At 46.5% G+C, this 20,770-nt stretch overlaps 1 protein-coding gene across 1 annotated transcript; it reads right to left on the bottom strand.

Moving 5' to 3' along the window:
- Positions 1–282: 282 nt before the first annotated feature.
- C10H13orf42 (chromosome 10 C13orf42 homolog) lies at positions 283–19,380 on the bottom strand. Its single transcript, XM_027973909.1, has 6 exons — positions 18,998–19,380; positions 17,059–17,074; positions 16,179–16,193; positions 4,315–4,465; positions 1,414–1,645; positions 283–457 (listed from the first exon to the last, which is right to left on the bottom strand). Exons 1-6 carry the CDS (start codon positions 19,378–19,380, stop codon positions 283–285), a joined length of 972 nt encoding a protein of 323 aa, XP_027829710.1.
- Between the last annotated feature and the right edge of the window lie 1,390 nt (positions 19,381–20,770).

Below are 20,770 nucleotides of genomic sequence, written 5' to 3' on the forward strand. Positions count from 1 at the left end.
GTAGCAGGGGAGGCCAGGAGTGAGCCTGGACCTTCCGTTCCCTCTGCCCTTAAAGACCAGTAGGGCGGTAACGACCGGCCCACCCGCCCATGCAGAGAAAGCAGAGCCCCGCAAGTGCCCTACTGGCGGGCCTGCTGGGAGGCCGTGCAGGTGTCTTCGGCACTGACTGGGCACCGGCAGGCCACGTGTTCAAGGACCTGACTTGACTCATCTTTAACTCTTTCGCTGAAAGCAGACTCCTTCTGGGGGACCCAGCCTGGCCAGGCTGCCAAGCTGAGGCCGTCAGGGCACCGTCCGCTCCCAGAGTTGCTCCCGAAGCAGCCACTGCCCTCGGGGGTTCTCCGTCTCATAGTGGTCCTCTCCCAGGGACGCCGGGGGCTCTGGTGCAAAGAGCTCCGAGTCCCAGTCCGTATCTTCTCCCGAGAAGTTGAAGAGAATCTGTCTGGAGCTCCCGAGGCTGGAAGGGAGGAATGAGGCAGAGGGCTTCGGTTTGGCTTGGCTGGGCACACAGGGAAAGGATGCTCTGATTTATCCTCCTGATGGAGCCTGCTGGATGCTCCCCTTGTGCTGGGACTCGCGGAGGACAGAGCTGTGTCACTGTAGGGTTGTGGGGGGACCTGACCTTGGAGGGGAAGGATGGGAGATGAGGGCTGAGTCCTGGCTTAATATGTCCAGCACATGGTCCTTTATTATGGAGGAGGGAAAAGGCCATCTAGAAAACCCCTGAACCCATCAGAGTTGGAGGGCTCTTGCAGAAAAACAAAAGAAGACAGAGTGGGGTAAGCCGAGACAGGTGCTTCTATTGTGAGAGGTGAGCTCCCTGCAGAGTGGCCCCGGGTGGCCAGAGCAAGTGTGCGCGTATTTCTCTGAAGGAGTGAGTCCCAGGGATTTGGGAGTTAGAGATGGAAACTGGTCTTGGGAGAGGAGGATCTGCAGGGAAAGAGGCCAAGAGATGATGACAAGACTGCCAGCACAGACCCAGCCAAGAAGAAGCCCTTCATCCCAGCCTGGTGCTGCCTGTCTATGGCAGGACCATCTAATTGGTTCAGGGTTGGTTCCCTTGTGGTGCCATGCCTGCTTCAACCCCAAAGTGTCATTAAAAATCTGTAGCATACAGAGTATCAGTGGCATCTAGGGGAACCAATGAGACAGGATGGACAAAGCATGAGGGCTAAGCGGCCAGAAAGGGAGGCAGACCCAGAGCTAAAGGGACAGTTAAGGTTGGGGACAGAGGTGAACCAAGCTAGAATATACCTGTAAGCTATTACAAAAATTTTTAACTAAGACCTCCCTCCCCCTAAATAGGAAGAATTTTTCCATGCAGGATGGGGTTCAGGGCGCCTAAGAAGCACCCCGCAAGAGTCTGGTGGGCATGCGAGCATCTTGGTTACAGTCTGTGGCCCAAGCACTTACTCTTTTTTGCAGGCTTTGGGCTTAAATTTCAAAGTGCTGAAGGCCCCTTCCACAGCCTTGGGCAAGTAAATGGGGTGCCTCTCGAGTCTCCTCTGCGTGCCGATGGTCCGGCGCTCGGTGCTCCTCCGGACCTGGCCGGCTGTTGTGTGCCCCACGATGTCCTCGGAGCGCCGTCGGGGCGCCCTGAGAATCCAGTTGGAGTGCAGACTATGCTCCCGGGAGCTGGTGGCCACTGGAAGAGATAACCCGGGCCCCGGGAAAGGAGAACTCAGCATGGGGAGGAGAGGGGAGCAGAAGGTCCTAGAGGGGGCAACTCGGGCTGAGAACTCACAATCAATACACACGTAAAATAGCAAATGCTTAGGAAGGCCCAGCTTGTGCTGGCGTGCTCATGCTTAGCCACTGAGTCGTGTCCAGTCCTCTGCGACCCCATGGACTGAACCCCTCCAGGCTCCTCTGTCCGTGGAATTCTTCAGGCAAGAATCCTGGAATGGATCACCATTTCCTTGCCCAGGGGATCTTCCCGACCCAGGGATCGAGCCTGGGTCTCCTGCACTGCAGGCGGATTCTATACCATCTGAGCCACCAGGAAGGCCCAGAGAGCCGAGCAAAGGGAATGATTCAACTCTGCAATTACGGGGCAGAGAGAAAATGCTCAAGCATGTGTCCATTAGAGACAAGCGCACAGACCTATGTTCTCGGACCTGGAAAGATGCCCTCGATGTATTGTAAATTAAGTGAAAAGAGTGGATGAAAAAAATAGGCAAGAGATCTTATTTTTGTTTAAAAAGAATAATAGAGTGAGTCTATGTTTAAACCTTTTTGAAAGAACATACACGAAAACGTTAACAGTGATATTATCTCCAAGTGGTAGAATTACCTGCCAAGTGCTTTACTTTCTTCCTTTTACTTTGGTATGTTGTTTGACTCACTTGATTCACAATGAACATATTATTCTTATCAGAGAAAAAAAAAACATAAAGTCATTTCCGTTAAAAAAATTTAACTCTGAAGATAACACTTATGTCCTCAGCGGATGTGCGTGCTCAGTCACTTCAGTCACGCCCAGTTCTTTGCGACCCCATGGACTGTAGCCCACCAGGCCCCTCTGTCCATGGGATTTCCCAGGCAAGAATACCGGAGGGGGTTGCCATGCCCTCTTCTCTAGGATATCTTCCTGACCCAGGGATTGAACCTGCATCTCCGGCAAGTCTCCTGCATTGTAGGCAGATTCTTTACCACTGAGCCACCAGAGACTCCCCGAGGGCCAATCAAAGACTAAAGAAACCGACAGTTGAATCCTGGATGTGGGCTCAAGTCGTGAAAGTGGTGGAGTCATCTGCTCTCCATCAGGAGGCAGCCAGTGATACACCTTGGCCCGGAGACAAGCATCACCTTCAACTCCACCCCACCCTCTCCAACAATCCAAGCTGGGCTTGAGCAAGCACCCTGGCCCTCTCCCGCCCTCCACACCCTTGCAGAGTGGTGGCCAGTGGGGGCCACAGAGGGAGCACTGGGGCCGGGGGGGTTGGTGGTTAGGATGCAGAGGGGTGACAAATGGTGACGGATCAGAGTCAGGTCTAGCAAAGAGTGCTGTCCAGGGCCAACCTGCATAATCAAATACATAGGTTAAATATAATATATATAGGTTAAATATAACATGTATAGGTTAAATATAATTTGTCTATTCACTTTTCCCTTGTGGCTCAGCTGGTGAAGAATCAGCCCGCAATGCAGGAGACCTGGGTTCAGTCCTTGGGTTGGGAAGATCCCCTGGAAAAGGGAAAGGCTACCCACTCCAGGATTCTGGCCTGGAGAATTCCATGGACTGTATATGCCATGGGGTTGCAAAGTCAGGTGCAACTGAGCGACTTTCACTTTCACTTTCATTCCCTTTTCTTCTTTTTTCAATTCTGGTAACAGATACATAACATGAAGTGTACCCCCTGAGGCGTCTTGTAGTGTACATCGGGTCGCGTTGAGTATACTCACATCATTGAGTGGCAGGTCTCCACAACTTTTTCATCTTGCAAAACTGATACTCTGTACGCATTTAACAACTCCCCACCTCATCCCTTGCTTGAACTGTTGCCCTATTGCTTTCCCTCATAGAGCCTTAAAAATTCCACCCCACCTCAGCTATGAAAAATGGGCCACAGAGAAAGACTCAGTGGTGTTTGACTCTTTGTGACCCCATGGACTATACCTGCATGCATCCTCAGTCATGTCCAACTCCTTGCAACCCCAAGGACTATAGCCCACCAGGCTCCTCTACCTATGAAAGAGTTCTCCAGGCCAGAATACTGGAGTGGGTAGCCGTTCCCTTCTCCAGGCGATCTTCTCCACCAAGTGATGGAACCCAAAAGAAAAAAAAAAAAAGTGATGGAACCCAGGTCTCCTGCATTGCTGGCCGATTCTTTACCAGCTGATCCACCAGGGAAGCCCAAGAATGCTGGAGTGGGTAGCTGTTCCCTTCTCCAGGGGATCTTCCCAACCCAGGAATTGAACCAGGGAAGTGAAGTCGCTTAGTGACTCTTAGCGACCCCATGGACTGTAGCTCACCAGGCTCCTCCATCCATGGGATTTTCCAGGAAAGAGTACTGGAGTGGGGTGCCATTGCCTTCTCCGAAGTGACTTAGCAGCAGCTCCTGCACTGCAGGCAGATTCTGTACCTGCTAGCTACCAGGGAAGCTCCACAGAGAAGGAGTTTTTGTCCAAACAGGGCACCGAGGGTTAAAGGGGGTACCCCAGTGTGGGGGAGGCCAAAGCCAGGACCCCAAGGCATAGAGCGAGCTCAGGGCCAGGCTCTGGCTGGCAGATGAGAGTTGCCCCTTTATCAGGGGAAGTCCAGTCACAGACCCCACGACACCCCTACCTCCCGCCCCCGGGGATGGCACTCACCATCGAAGTCCACGTCTTCATTCTGCATGTCCACCTCCGCAGCCCGCGGCCGCTTCTCCGTATCCAGCTCTGCGATGATGGAGTCAAAGAAGGCGATGGCCTCCGCCACGTCCGCGCTGAACTGGGAGTACTTCTTGGGGGTGGGTTTCGGCTGGAGGTGAAGGCAGAGGGAAGGGGCAGAGCTGCGTGAGGCAGCCCAGCTCGGAGCGCCCTCCGCAAGGGATGCTGAAAAGGACCAAGTGTTGCTAAAACTGAACGTTTAAGAGATGTGGGTTTGCACGTAAATTTGAAGAAGTCCCCCTGAAAGGAAGGTAGATACTCCAGATGCTATAGGCAGTGGATTTTCCGTTATCTCAAGGGGAGGGGGGTGGTACGAAAGGGCGAGTTGTCTGCCTCTGTCTTGGTCAGGGACTGTTATCCGCCATTAGGCAAAATAATTTGTCTTTCTTTGGCCTGTCCCCTGCAAATAAGCCCGATTAGGAGACTGTCCAGTTCCCCGGGGCAGGTGATGAGATGCTCACAGCAGAAAAGAGGGGATGAGATATGTTGAAAATAAAACACCCCGGAAGACGTGTCAGTGGGAAAAGTGGCCAACACTGAAGACAAATTGGTATGATTGTTTGAAAAGTGAAAGCAATGATATTAATACAATATAAAGTGTTTAAGAAATCTCCTGAAAGTCAGACCAGGTTCCGGGTTCTGTCCTGATCCATTCTCCCTCAGGATATCCTCCTCCTCCTCCTCCTCCCCTTCCTCCTCCCCCTCCTCTTCATCACCATCACCATCTTCACAACAGCCCCCAGTCAGTCACCAGTGACTGGCATCATGGAAGTCCAAGCACTGTGGTGGACTTTGGGGGAGAACTCAGGACAAAAGGCACAGAATCAACATGTGAACGAATAAAAAAGACTCCCCAAAGAATGTAGGAAGTGAGAGAACTCAGGGAGGAAAAAGAGAGACAATCGGTGTTGACCTGGGCTCTTTGGACCAAGTATAGTGTTCTTTTATTTTTTTCTGTGCATTGTGAAAGTAGTGAAAGTCGATCAGTCGTGTCTGACTCTTTGTGACCCCATGGACTCCTCCATGGACTTCTCCAGGCCAGAATACTGGAGCGGGTAGCCTTTCCCTTCTCCAGGGGATCTTCCTAACCCAGGGATCGAACCCAGGTCTCTTGCATTTCAGGTGGATTCTTTACTAGCTGAGCCACAAGGGAAGCTCAAGAATACTGGAGTGGGTAGCCTGTCCTTTCTCCAGGGGATCTTCCCAACCCAGGAATCGAACCGAGGTCTCCCGCATTGCAGGCAGATTCTTTACCAACTGAGCTATCCCGGAAACCATTTTGAAAGTGGGATGGTATTAAAAATGAAAGTGATTTAATCACAGATTTGCATTTTAGGAAACTAAAGGATGACATCTTTATACACACATAAGATTTTGGTGAAATATATATATATTTTTGAGCAAACTCTGGAAGATAGTGGAGGATAGGGGAGCCTGGCATGCTACAGTCCATGGGGTGACAAAGAGTCAGACATGACTGAGTGACTGAACAACAACAAAAATGCGTTTTATACCACTAGGGGACTTTTTTTTTTTTTTTTGGCCATGCCACAGCTTGCAGGATCTTAGCTCCCTGGCCAAGGACCTAACCCATGTCCCCTGCAGTGGAATCACAGAGTCCCAACCACTGGACCACAAGCTGATTCCCAAGAGCATCTTTAAATAGCGGATTTTTTTTTCCTTTTATATTTGTGAGCAGCATTCTTGGAGAAAATTTTTGAAGTACCTCAAAATATACTGAACCTTTTCTGTTAAAAGTAGAAACCTGTTCATATGTGGTTATCCTGCCCCGTTCAAAGAGCAAATGAAAGTGAAAGTAGGGACGCAGTTAAAACTCAAAGACAAAGAGAACAAGAGAGAGGTGGTCAGTGAGAGAGAGACCCAAGAGTTCCTGGCAAATGGAAAGCAGTTGAAGAGGAGGAATTGATGTAACAGAGCAGAGGAACTTGCCTTCCAGAGAGCCACAGGGGGCGGGCATGGGGCGGGGTGCAGGGCAGAATCAGAAGCACTTGGAAAGGGGGACAATCTGACCCTTAAAACCAGAAATGTTCCAGACTTGGCAGCACCAGGGACACCAAGGACAGGGATGGAAAACTAAGGGGCTGGTTGACAGTCTGTATGGACTCAGCCAGCCAGGCCACCCTCCCACAGTCGGATGACCAGAAGGCTTATCTCTGGAGGCAGCTTCCTGTGTTTTCTCTTGCTAATCCCTCTGCCTTGAACACCTTATCTGACCAGCTCCTATCTGACCATCAGGACGTGGCTGAGACAGCTCTTTCTCCCTCAGATGATGCTAAGCGCCTGCATTTTTGAGCAGAGGCTTGTACCCTAGCTGTGCCTGCACAGAATGATACTTGCTCCTTTTTATCCTTATTTCCAGTCACCTTTCCCCAAGCTTCCAAAGCCCCAGGCCACCCTGCTTCTTTATCCCATAAATACCTGCTGCTGCTGCTGCTGCTAAGTCGCTTCAGTCGTGTCCGACTCTGTGCGACCCCATAGACGGCAGCCCACCAGGCTCCCCTGTCCCTGGGATTCTCCAGGCAAGAACACTGGAGTGGGTTGCCACCTCCTTCTCCAATGCATGAAAGTGAAAACTGAAAGTGAAGACACTCAGTCATGTCCGACTTTTCGCGACCCCATGGACTGCAGCCCACCAGGCTCCTCCGTCCATGGGATTTTCCAGGCGAGAGTACTGGAGTGGGGTGCCATTGCCTTCTCGAGTTACACTATTACAATCATTGGTCATATATTGAACTATACATTTGATCAACTGCTTCAAGTCTAGTCATCATTTCCGTTGAAGGCTCCGTCATATACTTGGTGATACAAGAAATAATCTTGTAAACAAGCAAAATACAAATGGTATAGTTAATAACATTAGTGGAATTAAAAGTAAATATTTTAGCCACAAGCCTCCCACACCGGTTTCTTTTTTAAAGATTGTCAAGACTAGGGAATGGGTCACTTAGAGCAGATTTTTCATGTGGTTCAAATGTGTTACATTAAAGGATTTATCAGGTACAAAAATACAGCATTCAGTTTGAATTATAGCACAGATATCTCCCTGAGATGCTGTAAGGTGTCAAGGGTCTTGCAGTCCTGTAGCACTGCCTTTCTCATCATAGAGATATCAGAATTCAATAGGCTAATAGCCCGGTTACTATCATTTAAAGCATATGAAAGTTGTCAAGGTCAATTACATCCTCCAAACCCACTGAAGGCATGCGTGCGTGCGCACACACACACACACACACACACACACACGAGCTGCTAAATGGTCATACCAGTAGAATACAGATCTTTGACCCACTGGGATCATACCAATGGTAGATTGGTTGGGGTTACCTGTAATTTGTTAACATGTATGACCTTAAATTCATGGGAATCCCAGGCTACACCTTCGTATCATCCCTGTAGATGTCAAGGCCATAAATTAGTGCCACAAATCCACTGAGTTCCATACCAGTCACTCTCTCTAAGGGTAATAACCGGCATAGTTCATAAAGCACCCAGCCTTGTCTCATAATTACCAGGTTGATCATTTTTAGTATGATTTAACCATTCCCAACACAGAGGAGCCTTTAAACTTAAATGACCATAGCCAGGTGTTAACCATGTAGATCCTCCCCGTAATTGTAGGAGTTTTCCTTTTAATAAATGAGAAGTTAATTTTTTTTATTGAGACTTAGCTCATCACTCCGATTGAGTTTAAATGACCCTAAGAGAAAACTTAAATCTATGGCCAGCCTCAGAGCAGATATTTTTAATTGGCCAGGTTAGAGGATCCCATCTAGAATTATTATGAATAGATAGAACAGGACTGAACACTCATCTAAAACAAATTTCCTAGGGGGTATCCAATCAGCGCCCTAAAGAACAGAAATCCACCAAGGTAACCCAGAAGTAGTAGGCACAGGTAACTGGCCACAACCCAGGAATGAAGAAAACATTATAAATACCTGAGCCCCTTTCTTTCCTGGAGGCAGATCTGAATTTGTCCCCCATCTCCTCGTTCGGCTGCCTTGTGGATAAACCTTCTCTTGGCTGCAAACCCTGGCATCTCAGCGTTTGGGTTTCATTTGAATTAGTTTAGACGAGCCTGGCTTGGTGACACCAAGGCTAACCTGTGAGTCCAGGCTCCCTGGGCCTTTTCAAGCTCTTTTTCAAACTCAGGCTGATTCTGACTTTTCCCGCCTTTCCTGCAGCTTCCCTGGGCCTTTCTCGCCTCTATTAAGACAATCTCTTGGTCTCCAAGTGAGACCGCTAGCACGAGAGCTACATCAGCTGAAGCTCAGGGTTTAGGGCTCAGGCTAAGATCACAGAAAATCTACTTTACAAAGCGACAGTTGGACAAGATGGGACTTCAGTCACCCGCACCGTTGGGTGAGAGCCAAAATAGTTCTCCCTCTCTGAACTCAATACTCTGAAATAAAAGTGGATTGCCTTCCTTCCCATTCTGACTTTTCCTGGCCCAGAGTTTTTCAGCTACTTCTTTGGAAAGACTGCTACACACCTGCTTTCTGGGGCACCTGCTCAAGCCTGAGTGTCACAGGGCTCGTGTTCTTTCAGCCCGCGCAGCCCCAGGGCAACGAGCTTTCTCTGAGAGCATCTGTATAACGTTGCCAGCTCCACTCAAATTTGCCTTTCACACTTAACCTTCAGTGGCCTTAAGGTCATCATTTTCCAAGCCTCCCTGTCCGACTCCTTCACAACAAGCCTGGGTCTCAGATTACTTTCCCCAGATGAAACCCTTGCACTTTTCCAAACTCCACTGTATTTCTCACTGTAATGTTTGAGTCCCCCAAGGCTTATTATTTTTCTGCAACATTATTTTTCTGCATTTCACATCTGCTCCCCTCCTGCCTGGTCTCACCTGCCCTTTGGGTCCTTCAGCTTCTCCAATCTGCTTACTTTCTTCTGGGATCTGTCAGTATTTGTCTCCAAGAGGTTTGGATGCTCCAAAACCAACATGCAGGTGTAAGCAGCAACATTTTGTCAGAGGTTAGGGTAGGTTGGATAGGTTCTAAGCCCACCCAAAGCCAAGAGGACCACCACGAAACATCGCGCCGCCGCCTCCCTTCTCGTGCTTGGGGCCCACCCCCCTCACCTCCCCAGGGGCCACCTCACGTGGCCCCTCCTCTCTGACGCTTTCACCCTCCAGCAGAGACATGGGCACTGCTTTTCTGTGTTTATGTGGACAGCAGCATTGTATGAAACCCTCATAGCCGCACACCAGGCCCACAATTCTTGTTGTTTTTGAACCTTTCATTTCGTTTTGGGGTATGGCCGATTAATAATACTACGATCGTTTCAGGTGAACAGCGAAGGAACTCAGTCATACACATACATGTATCCCTTCTCCCCCAGACTCCCCTCCCATCCAGGCTGCCACATAACACTGAGCAAGTTCCATGGGCTATACAATAGGTATAGGTCCTTGCTGGTTATCCATTTTCAATATAGTATATAAATATATATAGTGTGTACCTGACCCTCCTAAACTCCTTACCACTTCCCCCATCCTTCCCCTCAGCAACCACAAGTTTGTTCTCCAAATCTGTGAGTCTCTTTCTGTTTTGTAAGTAAGTTCATTTGCATTATTTCCTTTGAGATACCTCATATAAGGGATATCATACGACAGGCTTGTGATTCTCAACCTTGTCTATGAAACAGCTTTGGCAAATGACACTCACAGATTGTCTTTGGATAGATACTCAATTCCTTCCCTAGTGGCTCAGTTGGTAAAGAATCTGCCTGCAATGCAGGAGACTTGGGTTTGAACCCTCAGTCAGGAAGATCCCCTGGAGAAGGAAATAGCAACCCACTCCAGTACTCTTGCCTGGAGAATTCCATGAACAGAGAAGCCGGGCCAGCTACAGTCCATGGAATCGCAAAGAGTCGGACACGACTGTGCAACTGACTCTCTCTCATTGCCAACCACTACCTACATGACACAGGCTGTGGGATACACCCGGCTTCCAACATTCTTGTTGTTTTTCTACCCATTTCTCTTTCAACACAGTGTGGTTCAGGCCAGATGCTGAGATTATGGCGCTTCAGATGATGGGCTGTGTCAGGGCAGATGGGCTGTCTTTCCATCTAGGAATGTCGGGCACCTATTTCAATGCCTGACACAGAGCAATTTGTTGAATGAATAAATGTATGCTGTATACATGCTATCATCTAATGTTTATATTCTCCATCTGTTTTTATGTTTTATGCTACAGGTTTTATGCTAACTTATACATTTGGATTTAACTTGACAAAATTTGAGAACTCTGTACCCCCTATTTTCATGGAGTATTGATAATACAACCTTGAGCTAAAAACATCTGGAAATCAAAATGTCAATGCATTGCGATGAAATTTACAGGATCAAGTGTGGAACTGGTCTGGCTGGCTTGGGGAGATCATTTTCCCTTGGCTCGTTCAGCTGGGTGAAATGAAATGCAAACCAGTTTAAATTTTTCCATAAGCAGTGTAATGTTTTCAAAAGAAGCCCTTCAGGATAAGCTTTAGAAGCTCAAATACATCCTCTTTGCTTCTGCCATCCTTGGAATGACTATTTACAATCAAGTCCAGAGTTATACTTTTCCCTTTTATATCACAACACCTAGGGAAATATGTACCCATCATTGAAGAGGAGTTTGTGATTAAAAAAAAAATGGGAGCTTAAGAAACGAGAACCGTATACGGCACAAATGAACCTATCGGCAAACCACAAACAGACTCACAGACATAAAGAGCAGACTCTTTATGTTGCCAAGAGCAGACTCTTGGTTGCCAAGGTGGAGGGAGGTGGGGAGGACTGAGAGTTTGGGATTAGCAGATGGAAGCTATTAGATATAGGTTGGATAAACAGCAAGGCCCTATGGTATAGCACAGGGAACTATATTCAATATCCTGTGATAAACCATAATGGAAAAAAATATTAAAAATGTATACATGTGTATAACTGAGTCACTTTGCTGTACAGCAGAGACTGGTGCAACATTGTATGTCAACTATACTTCAGTTAAAAAAAAAAAAAAGAAGAAGAACTATAGATCTGACAAACAAACAACCTGGGGAAAGGCATAGTCATTGAAATTTAAATACATATGTACATGCGTCCGCATCGTTTTCAATAGATAAGCTATTGGTAGACTTGTCAGAGCTGAGCAACCAGAGAGTGATGTAGACAATAGAGCTGAGAAAATCAGACCAAAAAGGTAAAAGAGAGGGCAGGGTTTGTCACAAACTATAGTGTAGCTAAGCCTGGGAATCACCTCATATAGCTGAGCGTTACGATCATTTTGGAAGCACGGCTGTTCCTCTTCTGTGTTTGGTATTAGAGGCTGCAGACTCGCAGTCTGACGAGCTGTCTTTTTTCTCCAGCATTATCATCTTAAAGCCATTATTTCCTTTGCTAGTACCTGGTACCTTCTCCACTCCTCCCCTTAAAGGTCACCTAAATGACCCTTTCACTTTAGCAAAACAGTAAGTGAATGTTTTTTGCTCACACTTATGAAACTCTTCGAAGCCTAACTAATAGAACTGAATTAGTAGCCTTGAAGCATAGTATAAAACTCTTCACACATGATAAGTGAAACATTACAATCCAATGAAAGAAGGGATATTTGTCAATACATGGTGTTGAATCTTTGCTATCTGGGAAAAATTTCAAATAGGATTCTCACTTCCCACTATGTGTAAAAATAAATTGCTGATAGATAAAAGGGTTAGGGTTTTTATGGAACTACTAAGAAAAAAAATGGGAAACATGTAACTGACCTTGAGACACACAAGGGATTTCTAAGCATGAAACAAAGAAGTATCAAAGACAAAAGCTGACACATTTAACTACATAAAAACTGGTAATATTTTTAATGATAAAATTGTATGTCAAGTAAAATTAAACTAAAATTAAAATATGTTTAACCATGTGGCAGACAACGTGCTCACATTCTTGATGTGAATACATATAAATAAAAAAAAAGTTTGCTAGAGCCAAAATGTATGAAGACATGAATGGGCAATCCATTAATCAAGAGTACACACTGGTTTGATAAAACAAGAGGGTCATTCTTTTCTCAAGCAATAATTCAAAAAAGTACATAAGATAATTCAGTTTATCTATTAAATCAATAGACTTTAAAAATTAATGACACTACTTGGTGTTGATAAAATGCAATAAGAAGAGCCTTCTAATTCACTGTTGATGAAAGCGTAAATTATAAAATATTTCTGGAAAACAATATGTAGAAGAACCTTTAAAAATGAATTAATTTTAACCTTTGACCTGTTAACACACTAAGGAATAGCTGTCCAAAAGATGTCTTTATAAACAGTAAGATGAACTCATTCATAATGTTTAACAATTGTTTAAAGGACTGTGAGTTAAATTTTTGCCATTAAAACTTCAGTTTTCAAAAACAAGTTAATGATAGAAAAGAACCCAAAATATAAGTTATTTAAAAGTATATGGTATATGCCAAATTTTGTAAATTTATACATATACATACTAAAGTTTGCCAAATTCAGGAACTGAAAAAACTTAATGGCAGTTAAATTTCAATTTTACATAAGCTATAAATTTTTGGTATTAATATATACCAAATATTATATGGACATAATTATATTTTTTAAATCCATCATTTATCTGAATCCAAATTTAAATAGACATCCTCTATTTTATCTGGCAACACTGCCATACATATCTACAACTATACAAGAAATAAATGATTGGAATAAAATATATTTAAACGTTTTAGAGTGATTATTCTGGACGATATGATTCTAAGTTATTTCAATTTTTTTCAACTGTTCTGTGTTTTATAAATTTCATTTAATGAGTAAATGTAACTTAGAAAAAACTGTTTACCAAAAAAAAGTGTCCTTTTGATAGTAAACTCGGATTCATTACACATGGGATGCCTTAATTATTAGGATATCATTTCATCTGAATACACCCAAATATATTCTACTCTATTAAAAACAAAAGATAATTTTCCACTCACTGAAAACCAAGTCTCCCGTAAACCTTTCAGTTTTCTTCTTAAATTGCAACTGGGGTTTCTCAGGTTATTTGTTTATTGAGTTACTGTATGCCTGGAGCTTCACTGGAAGCTGGAGATAAAAAGATAAATAAGACACAGTGACTCCATTCAAGGAGCTCATGGCCAGTAGCAGACAGAGCAATTGAATGACGATTACAGTGCTGCGTGCTGAGTGCTAGGTGCTGGGAGCTAAGTGCTGAGTTAAGGGCCAGACCCCAGGGAAGGGAGAAATCCACCGGGTTAGATTGTGGACATGAGAAATGGCTTCATGGGGCAGTGCTTTCTCTGCTGTCTTAAAAAGACAAGAAGGTAGCTGGGTGAGTGGGGTGTCGTGGAGAGGGAAATGGGAGGAGGAAGTGTTGTTGCTAAGCCGAGCAAGCAGCAGGTGTCTGGAAGATAGATTGGGGATGTAATTTCCCATCTTGTGATCTGACTGAGGGGGCTGCAGAAACTGGATACTCTGTTATCAGTCATTATTTTACTGTCTGTCATCTTCTGGGGAACTCTGCCAAGCATCATAGAAATTCTTTGCAGTTCATACTGAATGTTTACTGCCCTTTAACTCTGCCAACCAGATACAGGCCTAGTACTAGAGGCCTCCGGTAACTGACGCTCACAGAAAGGCTGCACTTTCATATCACCATGTTTGCAGAAATTCCCCCCAACAGAACTGAAAAATAATTCCCAGGGGTATATGGGAATCCAGGACCTGCTTCCCCATCCCATATGCCATTTACAGACGGAGGATTTAGAATCTTCTTCAGTGAATTGGATTTAAATCTTTCTACCGTAGAGGAGAAAAAATCATCTGTTTGCTGTTGACATGGTCTTATTTCATGAACCAGGACTGAACGGCCAATGACAGAAAATTTATTCTGAAAGCTATCTATTATCAGAGCAAAACTACTTTAAATAAGAATCAATCAGATTTGGCAGGCATTCTTCAGAATTCCACTGGCTCTGTTTAAATTTTCCTTTTGGCAGGTGAATTTCTCTAGTTGGGGGGTGGGGGTTGGAAAGGGGATTGGTGCTGGGAGAGATGCACATTGAAGAGCTGGTTCATTCATCCAGGCAGACATATCGGGAATCCAAGCTGCTCAGAGCTAGAAGACACACAGAAATAAAGACATTTCTTCGGACTGGGGTAAGTGACCAGGAACCTTAGCTTTGGAAAATACTTCCTCCCAAACCTTCTGGGCAGAGTTTCTTGAGTGCGTTGCAGCCAACCCCAAACTGCCTCCCTGGTAGCCCAGACACTGTGGTTCACTCAGGTCCCCTTGGGTGGCTGAGTTCTCACAGAGGGATGCCGGCTGTTCACCTGTTCATCTGGCCCTAGAAATGTGGGGAGCAATCCTCAGGGAATTCCCCAAGTGCTGAATGAGCACTCTGGACAAAACCCGAGTGTAATCTCAAACTTTGCCTCCTCACCTCCTATCAAAACCCAAGCTCCCTGGTGGTTCAGGGGCTAAGACTACACTCTCCCAATGCAGGGGCCCCGGGTTCGCTCCCTGGGCAGGAAACTAGGTCCCATGTACTGCAACTGAGAGTCCACAGACCACAACTAAAGATCCTACATGCTGCAACAAAGATCTGGTGCAGCCAAATAAATAAATAAAAACAAATATTTGAAAAAGCCCAAGCTCATGGACTGTAAAAAAGGAAGGAGGTTCTGAGAACATGGATGAACCTTGAAAACACTGTGCTAAGAGAAAGAAGCCAGTCACAGACGGACAAGTACTGTGTGATTCCATTTATATGAGGTTCCTAGAATAGGCAAATTCATAGAGACAGAAAGGAGAATACAGAGGGAAAATGCAGAGTTGCTGCTTCAGGGCCCAGACTTACTGTCTGGGCTGATGAAAATTGTCTGGGAATGGATAGTAGTGGGCTACACAGCATTATGCTTAATGCCAGGGAATTAATTGCACACTTAAAAATGGTTCGAATGGTAACTTCCAATTTTGAGGGGTAAATTTTAATTTTTTAAAGAATTTTAAAGAGAGTTATATTTTAAGAAATAAAAGATAGTTGTCAAACATTTTATAAAAACATTCTCCTAATTTCTAAATGAAGTATTCTTAGAGCCTCCATGACCTCTTAAAGGAATGCATTTTCTAGTTTCTACTAATTTACTTTCAAAAAGCATTCTAAAAGATGTTAATTAGGGCTTACTGTCTTTGGGCTGAATTATCATGGGTCTATATAAATGATCGTTTGGAAAAGCTTACAGAAAGCTCTGGGGTAAAGAGATCTGATTTCTGTCTGGCAGTTAACCATTTGATATGACACAGGGTTGCACAATTTTCTTTAAAAGAAATGTATATTATATCAAAGAAAAGCACTTAATTTCGTAATTCAATTAATTGACTGTGATAGACTTCATTATCCATAATCTGAGGACCCTGAAAAGTGCTCATTTAAGGTGCTATGAAATGCCACGGAGAAAATGGTAAATATTGTGTTATGCCTATTTTACCACCCCTCCAAAAAAAAAAGCCAAGCTTGAGAGAAAGTGATGTGTTGAGGTGTTTAGGAGTGAAAAGAGAGCAGGGAAGTAACCCGGCAGCTTGAAGACATTACCATGGGAATGAGGTGAGGGGAGAAACACGCCAGGGCTGAGGCCAGTCTCGTCCCAGACCAGACCCCAAAGCAGGCTTGAAGGAGAGCAATCGCTTTCCAAAGTGCTGGGATGAGGGGGGAAATAGCAAGAAACACAGCAGGACAGCTTTTAACTTCTCACGGGCTTTTTTCTCTCAGAGGGTGCACCACATCTTTAGGGGACTTTGACAGATTTTGGAAGGGCGTGTGGTTCCCCACCTAATCCCCGTGCCTCTGGCATCTGAATCCTCCGCTGAGTCCAAAAGGACCTGCAGGAGTTTACACAGCCAGGTCCCTTCCCTAGTTCCTCACTAGGATAGGTGCCTTGTGCGACTTGGTGGCCACCTGCAAGGGCTCTGAGAAATCGCCTCCAGAAATCTGCCTCCTGGGTCACTGCCTGCCTTTCCCACAAGAATGATCACCCATGAGAATAAGAACTTCGGCTCGTTTAGCAGCATCTTGGAGAGTTCCTGACACATAGTATGTGCTCAACAAATATGTGTTGTTAAGTGAAGGAAGGAAAGAAGGAATGATACACTCATTGATGAATTGTTACTAAAATATCAGTGAAAGCGTTACAAATGACATCACCCATGGTTCCCGGTATCACATCCTCTATGAGAAAGCTTAGAATTTAAACCTGGGAAAAATCTGGATTCCCCATAAGCAATAGGTATGGTTCTTCCTCTTAGATAGTCAGAATCTTGAAATAAGTCCTGCTCTTTTTACGCTGTAGCACCAAGGAAGTGCAAAGCCAAACCCAGCTGTAGGATTTGCATGTTTCCTTGAGCCGTCTTGATTTTCTGTGGATGTTTTTTTTTTTCTCTCCCAGCTTTCCAATGTCTGTTGCCACCTTATGCTGCTGGTATAGGAATCCTCTCAGACCCTCTGTAGGATGGTTAGGAAGTAAGGAAGTATTTCTGCTGAAATGATTTGAAGACACAGTACCTATTCATTATGAAGATTGTGAATTTATAGCTCACACTGTGTCCCCAGCTTTCTCCCTAGCACACAAGTTGACAGAACAAACTCAATATTTCAAGGCTACAGAGACCACAGGGCTTCTCAGGCGGTGCCAGTGAACCCACCTGCCAATGCAAGAGACCCAAAAGACGTGGCTTCGGTCCCTGGGTCAGAAAGATCCCCTGGAGGAGGGCATGGCAACCCACCCTGGTATTCTTGCCTGGAGAATCCCATGGACAGAGGAGCCTGGCAGACTACAGTCCAGGGGCTTGCAAAGAACCGGACAGGACTGAAGCAGCTTAGCACACACGCATGCACAAAGTGCCTGGAGGGAATCTAACCGGAGCTGAGAACCCCAGGATAGTCAAGCTGGAGAGGAGTCCAGAAGCCACGGTGACCCCCTCTGTCACTGGAGGTGATCACAAAGGAGGAGGTGCCCTGAAGGAGGGGTGTCAGGCCCCCAAGTCTACAACTGGCTGGCTGCAGGATCAGTACCCATACCTAAGAGTAGGATTCTTCATATGGGCCCCAACACTGACCTACTTTGAGAGTTCAAACGGTTATTTACACTGCTCCCACATGGGATAAAGTGCAGACAGTTGAAACCAGTTGGGTGAGGCCAAGCCCCAGAGATCTGATAACAGACCAGCTGGTCAGTGTTAACGGGACTTGCAGGCCTGCAGGACACTCTGGGGAGGCAGCCAGGATGGGGTAGGGGGTGAGAGGGCAGAAAGGCCTGCTCTGAACACCTTAGAGCTCAGGAGAACGATTGATGGAGATTTGAAACAGCCTCAAATTTCAGACATTAAAAAAAAGAGTTTAGGGAACAAAGGAACAAGGAACAGTGAGATTTGGGTCTTAGCAAAATCTGGTCACCGAGCCTCAGCTTGTTCTTCTGTGATCCCGAAGGACTTTCTCCCCTCTTCTCTTCTGGCATTATTGGAATTACCTCCAAAAAACATAATGTGTACAAACACTGTGATAAGTACAAGTGAAAGTGTTAGTCACTCAGTCACGTCTGACTCTTGCAACCCCATGGACTGTTGTCCATCAAGCTCCTCTGTCCATGGAGTTCTCCAGCAAGAACACTGGAATGGGTAGCTATTCCCTTCTCCAGGGGGATCTTCCCCACCCAGGTCTTCTTCATTGCAGGCAGATTCTTTACTGTCTGAGCCACCAGGGAAACCATAAGATGCAGGTCCTTCCCTTCAGTGACTTCCTGCTTGGTCTGCCTAGACAGGAAGACTCCAGTGACCAGTAAAGTTGTCATTCAGTTTCCTGGACTCACAGACTCTCTCCCAGGCTGTGACTGGGTCCCCTGAGTACCTGAGCACCTCACACAGAGCAAATCTTCCCAATGTTAGCTTTTCACTGGGACTTTCAGACGTGACTGTATTAATAAAAGTAACAATAACTTGTTGAGAAGTGATGTGTTGAAGTGATGTACTGTTACGCAAATATCATAAAAGCCTCCTCTCACCCAGGAAGTGGGCAGTAAGTGACAGGCAAGCTGTTGGCCTGAAGACGGAGCCCAAGCCCTCCTCCTGGGCTGCTCTGGGGATGTCAGAACTGTCCCTCCCCCGTGGCTTCCATGCGAAAACTCAACATGGGACCAGTCACCCTTCCCAGGCCAGGGAGATGGCCATGGAGACTCTCTGAGGTCTTGGAGCTGGTGCCCAGAACACGCAGATTAGTTAAGCTGTGCTTGGAGGAACCAGGATTCCCACTCGCCTCTCAGAAAAATGCTCTTGTCCATAGCATTTCTTGGGGGCACTTGAAAGAAAGTGAAGCGTTAGTTGTCCAGCCATGTATAACTGATCCCATGGACTATAGCCTGCCAGTCACCCCTGTCCATGGGATTCTCCAGGCAAGAATACTGGTGTGGGCTGCCATTTCCTCCTCCAGGGCATCATCCTGACCCAGGGATCGAAACTGGGGCTCCTGCATTGCAGGTAATTTCTTTACCATCTGAGCCACCAGGGAAGCCCACGGTGGCACTTACCTTCATTTCTTTGGCGGTGGACTTCTTTACGCCCCTGGAAGATTTTGAGGAGGTGGAGGAGACGCCTGGGGCGCAGCTGGGCTTCAGGTCGTTGAGGCTGCTAAGGTACTTCTTGCGCAAGGCCAGCAGCTCCTGTAAGTACTGCAGGCAGTCCTGGGTGCGCGAGAGCATCCACGCACGGTCCCCCTCCTGCTGCAGGTAGTACAGGCTGGGGTCCATGCTGCCGGCGCTCCGGTATTTCTTTAAGGACTCGCTGAACTTCTCGCCGTGGTCCCCGACCACGTACACGGAGCTGCTGCGGATCAGCCTGACGGCGCGGCTGGGGCCGTGGTAGTAAGGGCTCTCCGCCACCTCTGCCTTCCTGTGAGGGCCGGAGTGAAGGATGGAGTGGAGCTTTCTGAGCATGGTGCTGGGTTTCTCTCTGTGGGTGCCTTCCAGCTGCCTGCGCGGCGCCACTTGATCTAGCTGGGGGCGCGGGAGCCAACCTGCCGGACTGCCCCCATCTGCCTTCCCGGGGGCCCCTGAGTCCCGGAATCCCAGCGAGCGTGGGCTCCGTCAGGCAGGCAACCCGGGCATCTCTCATGGGGGGAACTTTCACATCCAATAACTGAGATGCCATAAACCACCTGAGGACATGAGGGAGCGCGCCCAGAGCTTTAAAAGCAAGCTCCCTGGCTGGCTTGAAGCACCCCGGGGGGCCAAATACCTTCCTCGCTGTTCCATCAAAGGTCCCAGCTGGATGGGGAGCCTGTGACGCTGCATTTCCCTGCTCAGCTATTTTCTCTCCTTTTCCTTTTGCATTTCTGGATGTGTTCTCACTCGGTTTGACTGGATCTTGCTGCTGGTTTTTATGTTTCCACTTCTGTTGAGCTGGCCCTGGTCCTGAATTCCCCGTCGCCAAAACTCCTGAAATCCTACTTTGCAAAGACAGCGCTAAGCCAAAAATAGCATATCGCTGGAGGTAAAATCCAGTCCCCCTGAGGTGCGCCTGGGTGGACACAGCCAGGACCTTTGGCAGGAGGTTCTCAGATCCCTGATAAGCTGGACTCTGAGTAGCATCCCAGCGACCTGGAGGAGCCTCACCCTGCAGTAAGGAGACCTGGCTGCTGTTACCGGATAGCAGTCTATTGTGGAGACAGGAGGATTCAGATATCTTACCACAACTTTCTGCACAAAAGCCTCAGGGAGCTGAGGGTGGCCACATGTATGGGGCAAATCCCTTTCTTTAGCTTGAACACATTTTCATTTAAATAAGACTCGCTGTGTACGTATGCTCAGACGTGTCTGACTCTACGACCCCATGGACTGTAGCCCAACAGGATCTTCTGTCCATAGAGTTTTCCAGGCAAGAATACTAGAGTGGGTTGCATTTCCTACTCCAGGAGATCTTCCCAACCCAGGGATCAAACCACGTCTCTTGGGTCTCCTGCCTTGGCAGGCTGATTCTTTACCACTGGTGCCAACTGTCTCAGGGAGATTCCCTCTAGAATTTTTCCCAGCCAAATGCTACATATCAGTATTGCGTTCATTTTTCTACAGTCTATTTCTGTACCAAACTTCAGAGAACTGAAGCCTGAAAATCTCCAGCACAGGCATTTTCTTAAGCTGAGATGAGCATCAGAGGAAACTATGAGCCCCTTGAAATTGTAGTAAATGTTATGGGATATATGCTTTAGCATGGTTTAGTTTGCTGTGGGGGGGGGGGCGAATTTTTCTTTCTTTCTTTCTTTTTGAGGAAGAAAACGTTCCTGGCTTTATCAGATGTTCAAAGAGATCTGTGATACAACAAAATGTT

This window comes from Ovis aries, chromosome 10, assembly GCF_016772045.2.
Source record: "Ovis aries strain OAR_USU_Benz2616 breed Rambouillet chromosome 10, ARS-UI_Ramb_v3.0, whole genome shotgun sequence".
Lineage (NCBI taxonomy): Eukaryota > Metazoa > Chordata > Mammalia > Artiodactyla > Bovidae > Ovis > Ovis aries.

What these genes read in the sequence shown, in the direction of transcription:
- C10H13orf42 (XM_027973909.1), bottom strand. Translation starts at nt 19,380, where the DNA reads ATGCTCAGAAAGCTCCACTCCATCCTTCACTCCGGCCCTCACAGGAAG. An exon ending in TGAAGACGTGGACTTCGATG is followed by an intron (nt 1,646 to 4,314) that starts GTGAGTGCCATC and finishes TATCTCTTCCAG; the next exon opens with TGGCCACCAGCTCCCGGGAG. An exon ending in CCCAAAGCCTGCAAAAAAGA is followed by an intron (nt 458 to 1,413) that starts GTAAGTGCTTGG and finishes CCTCCCTTCCAG; the next exon opens with CCTCGGGAGCTCCAGACAGA.